The 6,320-nt window shown below is 35.4% G+C and overlaps 1 protein-coding gene across 1 annotated transcript; it reads left to right on the top strand.

Moving 5' to 3' along the window:
• The first annotated feature begins 4,889 nt into the window (after nucleotides 1–4,889).
• Nucleotides 4,890–5,550, top strand: LOC125831647 (uncharacterized). Its single transcript, XM_049510820.1, has one exon. The coding sequence runs from the start codon at nucleotides 5,089–5,091 to the stop codon at nucleotides 5,512–5,514; it is 426 nt and encodes a 141-aa protein (XP_049366777.1). The 5' UTR covers nucleotides 4,890–5,088; the 3' UTR covers nucleotides 5,515–5,550.
• Nucleotides 5,551–6,320: the final 770 nt, after the last annotated feature.

Consider the following 6,320-nt stretch of genomic DNA (forward strand, 5'->3'; position numbering starts at 1 on the left):
AGATGACAACTCACATACTTCTGCTGCTTCACACAGTTGTTTACCGAGATGCAATGAGCCTTGAGACTCATTATTTAGTGCTATTCTGTCTCAAACTAGTGAAACCCGAGAGAAGTGGGTGACCCTACATATATTCCACATATGTAGATATTAAACTGCATAATATTCCTAGAGATTAGCTAATTCAATAATAGCATGTACACCTGGAATTTTGAGTTTGTAATTCTCACCCATCTAAACTTATACCAGATTGTTTTCTTCCTCTACCGTTTCTTGAATTCTCAAGAATTGCTTCGCAATCTACGATGTGAATCGCTGAAACCATGATTTTTGTTTTTTGATAAGATAAGTGGTATTAATAACAGCATCAGGAAGATGCATAATTTACAAGATATGGCATTTGAGCTTACAAAAAAATCTCTAGCTAACTATACAAACTATCTAAGCCAGAGCTAATGAGTTAGTAAAATCCTGAGCTGAAACCATGATGAACCGTCATCCAGAGAAAACTGTTGCACAAAAGACTCAAAAGTCATCAAATTGGCTCAAATATGTGCTGGTGGAGAGGTAGTAGGTATCACGTGGCACAGTTATTTATTTTTTTACTAAAAAAGAAGAAAGGTTCGAAGTCATCAAAAGGCAAATTAGAGTAACCAAAGTATCTGATAGAATGTAAGACATGATATTGTAGGCTGTTGCACAAATTGCTTGATGGCAACATGATTTGGTGCCTAAACAAGGTAATTAAATGTAGTAACTGTTCGGCAGGTTTTAGTTCCCGTTGCTGTAGTTTTGACAAAATTGTAGATTCTATTCTGAGCACCTCGGCTGATATTTAATTGGTTAATCAGACTAAAAGTCAGTATCTCCGTCATCTAATTGAAGAAAATATCCAATGACATTGTGAAACTCTAAAAGCTTTTCACTAGTTCAGGTTTAGTATTTGTAGATAAAAAGAGTTCGTCTAAACAAGATACTTATTCTTTACAAATAAAAGGTATCTTGTTTAGACAAACTTTCTCAAGAAAAAGATACATTTTCCTTACTGGGATAGACTTGCTATAGAGTATCAATCATCTATTCCTGAATCCTCTTGCAAAAGAAGAACCATAAGTGAAGCTGATAAATTTACAGCTAAGCTTCGTGCAAAATACACCCCTAATTCTACTGCAAAGTTGGCTAGAACAGTAGAAATATGACCGAAACTGATAAGTTTACAGCTAAGCTTCGTGCAAAATCTTTTACATACTAATTCTACTGCGAAATTGCTCTTGTTTGTGTTGGTTAAATATCAAAGATCTTGCCAAGAATTCATCCTGTTACCACTAGTAAAGCTTATTTTTGGCAACTAATAAAACTTCGTTTGAAAGTATGAATGCAAAATGTATAAATTTCTTGCCGAGCAAAGATAGCTTGTATTGATCCATGGAGATATGTGTTGTTTAACTGCCTCTTCTAGGTGATTTTTGCTGATGCTCTATCTCCTTTCTCCTCTTCATCCTGCACTGTAAATGTACACCTAGGTTTAGGTTTGAACTTTTTCAGTTTTGATCTTTCATCTATAGCCATTGAAGAGATATAAAGGAAGTATATTGTTTTCTATGTAATTTCTTATAATGGAAAAAAGGAGTGCATTATAATTTTTTTGTTGGCTCCTTGTGTAATTAGAAGTGGCATAATATCACATATATTGGGAAAACCCTTGAACACACAATCTCTTTTCTTTTGTTACTATAAAGAGGATTTGTAGGCTTTCTACCTATGTCAAAAAGAAGAAGATGACTAGTAGGTTTTCTTGTGGAACATATATTAGAATGCTATATGAAAGTTCCACTGGTAGGAGCACATAAACTATAGAAGTATATTGACAAGTAAAAGATCCAAATACTGCAATTAAGAACTATGAAGCGCTATTGGAGTTGTCTTATGCCCATTGTTTGGATTCTATGATATTCTTGGAGGTTTATATGCTCGGATTGTCCAATTTAGTAGTTTGCTTGATAATGTAGGAGAATTCCCTAAGTCCTTGCCCAGCTCTTCTTCCAGAGAAACAGTCTTTAAAGGTCGAAGCTTGATTCCAGCATTGTGATTCTTTCTAATGAGTAACATGTCCATAAATGAGCAGTACTTATTGTTGCTCAATTGGAGTGATTGTACATATCGTGAAACGAAGTCACAATTAATGACTGAGAAAAGATGTGACATCCATAGTTTCTTCCATGATGTTTGATGTTTTCACCTCTTCGATCTATTTAGCCTTTATATCTGACTTTCCAGCAAGGAGGCCTCAGACTAGGATGGGGGTGGGGGGTTCCTTGCAGTCTGCTTGGAACAATAAGAGTGAGCAGAATAATGAGAAGTCACTTGTTGAATCATCAAATATTCCTATTTACCGTTATTCCAGCCAAATTTAGTTGGAGGGTTGTTTGATTAAATTCTGCAACTATTGTCCTTTATGAACTTGGGATGTGGATCTCTAATGTTGTCAATATAGTAGATGCACTTCATTTCTAAAGCTTTGCCATGGTAGTGTCTGATTTAAGTGTTGTAATATTACTCAAATGATGAACTTAAACAAATCAACAAATTTGACTGTGCAGAAGTGCCTGGGTTTCTTTCTGCTTCTGCTGCCAGCCTGATAATTGAACTGGTGGTATTTGTGAAACTAGCAGTAATAAACATTCTGTTGGTTCAAGGGAAATTACAAACCGCCTGGCTACAAATCGTTGTTTTCTGTATTCACTCTGAACTGTCGAATTTGGAGAGTAAGCTGCTACTTCAGTTTGAGAGGTCAATGCCACCGTGCAGCTGAGAAATGCAGTTTTGGCCATCATGTCATTTTCATTTGTGTTATGTACACTCAAATGTGCAATATTTATGTTATCAGGTTGAAAATTTTCTTCTCATTACTTTTCACTTTGTTTACCATTTGTCACTGGACAATATTAAATTTTACACAAAGAACAGTCCATTTATTGTATTGGATTTTTCGGAGTTTCTTGTTACTGATTAATAGGTTTGAAGTTCTTATGCTACGTTATCACTTGACCGGTTTTAACTGCACTTTTAGCTGTCTTCGGTTTTTGACTCATTTGTTGGCTGTTGAGTTTTGTTTACAACTAGGAGAAGTCTAATTTTGGTTTCTTCCAGCTCTTGATCAAACTCTAGATCCATCATAACAACTTGGGCTTGCCACATTCAACTATAGAATAAGTTTTCACGATGTTCATGGGCCTCTTGCAGTGATGAAGAAAGAGTCAGACTCCCTTTATTTTTATGGTGCATTGTCTATTGTGCTTGAGGATGCTCTATGCTTCTAGTCTCAACCTTCAACATAGAAATGACAGTTCAGTGCACTAAAGCTCTAGCTATGCGTGAGGTTCAGGAAAGGCCCGAACCACAAAAATCTTCCACTAATTCACTCCAAAGACCACCTTTCGAGTGTGAGAATTGCCTTTTCAAATGCTCTTTTATTGAAGATCTTAAGTCACTTAATTCAGTTTAAATTGTAATTTATTGGTTACTGAATTGTCTCTTTCAGAATAAGTTGAGGGCACATATTACAATATATCATTATGTTAGATAAAAATATACTCCCTTTGTCCCTATTTACTTGTCAACTTTTGAATTGACACACCTATTAAAAACACGGAAAAAGGTCAAAATTGCCCCCGAACTATATGAAATAGACCATTTATACCCTTCGTTACATTTTGGGATCAAAAATGCCCCTGCTGTTATCCTAAGAGACCACAAATACCCTCAAGAGTTAACATCCCAAATTTTTGTTGACGTGGCAAGCCACGTGGGACTAATCCTTCCACCTAAGCGTTGCCAACTAGGATTCACTACAAAAGAACTAGACCTTTAGCGGCAACAACAGTCGCCACAAAAGCCCAGAAAATCGTCACTAAAAGTTTTTAACATTAAATTCTAATTTTGTGTTTCTTTCTTCATTGTTTTTAAAAAACCAAATATGATATCGATTAAATAGGAGTTTGAAGACACTATATGTTTTATTTTTATGTCATATGTAAATGTATAAAGTGTACAATGATGCATTATATATATATATATATATATATATATATATATATATATATATAGTATGAGATTTGAATTGAGAAGTAATTTTGATTATTTTTCGTAATAATATTGGATGTTTTTAATATGGATATTGCAAGTTATTTATTTTAGAAAATTAGGTCGCAATCGAAAATTAATTATCATATTTTTTTGTTGAAAAAATAGGTTTTACTAGCGAATGGTTGTTGGAGCCTTAGTCGCCACTAAAAATCGCTCATAACCTTTAGTGGCAATATTTTGCGATTTTGTGGCGACTTTGTCGCCACTAAAAGTCAAGTTCTTTTGTAGTGAATCTTAGTTGGCAATGCTTAGGTGGAGGGATTAGTCCCATGTGGCTTGCCACGTCACTAAAAAATTGGGGTGTTAACTCTTGAGGGTATTTATGGTCTCCTGGGATAACTGCGGGGGTATTTTTGATCCCAAAATGTAATTGAGGGTATAAGTGGTCTATTTCGCATAGTTTAGGGGCAATTTTGACCCTTTTCCGTTAAAAAAATAATTAATAACATAATGAGTTTACCATTTTACTTCTATTAATTATGAAATTGATGAATTTCAAAGTAATTAGTCATTTAATTGATGATATAATAGGTAAAAAAATATTTGTCCTTTCTTGATTTGTCAAAATGGACAAGTAATTAGGGACAACTATAAAATGAAAAGTGGACAAGTAATTAGGAAGAGAGGGAGTATGTCATCAGCAATAGAAGGTTCTATTAAACTCATCCTTGAATATGTGATGAAAGTAGGTGCCAAATAAGTGTGTTCTAGAAAAAAAATAAAATAACGTGGATTTATTTTTATTTTTTTGTGTGCCAAAATTTATTATCTCTACCTCCCTTATTGAAGAGTACATCTTCCTAACCTAAGGCCACTAATAGAGTTACGATTACAAGTTTCCATCTCCTAAAGTCACCCAAGATGAGGTTCTTCTTGTCTCAAGATAACATGGCCCCCCATACAATATCCCTCACTTAAGACAAAAGTTACTGTAAACACACTATGAAGAAAAAGCAGGAGCCTCATCAAGATGAACAACATGATGTTGAAATCCTCAAGGCTGTGGCACAAGCCTGGCATGGCCATTCCAGCAGCCGTGGAACCACTGCTGAATTCGACGCCCACCGCCACAATTTCAAGAATAAGCCATCAAGATTCAAGCTTGAAGCTATAAACAAGGCAACCTCCAGGGAATATGATGGCACAATTAGTAGATGGGATTTCAGCCAGTCTCTTTGGGATTCTTATGAGATACTCAATGTGTCCAAAAAGTTAGAAACTGGGCTAATGCTGGACCATCCATTGGATGGGTCAATCCAAATTGGGCAGAAGCGGAAAGAGAGTAAGAATAGCTTAAGAAAATTACTCAATAAGGTGTCTTCAAGAAGATATAATGAGGCTGAATCAACACTAGATAAGGATGGCTAATTTCAAGTAGTAATATGTAAAATTTGGTTTCATTTTCTAAAAGAAGCCCAGAGAGCTCTGTTTTTCGATTTTATGCTGATTCTTCTATAGCTTTTACGCGATTTTTCATATACTTATCATCACTTAGCTGAGGGAAGCACAAGATGCATTGTACTGAAGCCTGCAACTTCATCCATCCACCTGTTGAGTGAATAAATGAAAAAACAAGGAGTGGCTAACGTTTAGCCACTGGGTGGGGATGTGTTGGTGTTTTTGTTCCCGTCCCACGAGTCGAAGTCCCCACACTTTTCACATCAGTTAGAAGATTGATTGAGCTGCACTTTATAGAAAACGAATCATATGCCTTAGAGATAGGAGATTTAGGAAATATTTTCCTCTGTCGTCAACTGAATTATTGTACCTTGTTTTCGAAGATTCTTTCAAGATTGGAACTTGAAGGGACCATTGTGGACCGGGAGAGTGCCCTTCAAGTCTAGAAGCGATGGGGAGGGAGCAGTAATTTGTGAGCGTGTTGTGCAAGAGCTGGACATTACAGTAATGAACAAATAGGCAATTTCTCTATTAACATACGGTTAGTAGTAGAGTCTAACTTATGTGCACGGACAGTAAATAGTTTTCCTATGATCTACAATAACAAGAAACTATGCATGTCAAGTTTGATTTGGTACCTCAAAAATGCAATAAATTAATTACCTGCTATTACTGGTAAAACTACAGTAATAGTGTACAAATGCTTTAATTGTTAGTATATATAACATAAATCCTTAGTAAAGCAGTTCCTTTATTGTTTTTTCTACTTTCAACTT

Source organism: Solanum verrucosum, unplaced genomic scaffold, assembly GCF_900185275.1.
Source record: "Solanum verrucosum unplaced genomic scaffold, falcon-dt-bn FXZP01000049.1, whole genome shotgun sequence".
NCBI classification, from domain to species: Eukaryota; Viridiplantae; Streptophyta; class Magnoliopsida; order Solanales; family Solanaceae; genus Solanum; species Solanum verrucosum.

What these genes read in the sequence shown, in the direction of transcription:
- LOC125831647 (XM_049510820.1), top strand. Translation starts at nt 5,089, where the DNA reads ATGAAGAAAAAGCAGGAGCCTCATCAAGATGAACAACATGATGTTGAA.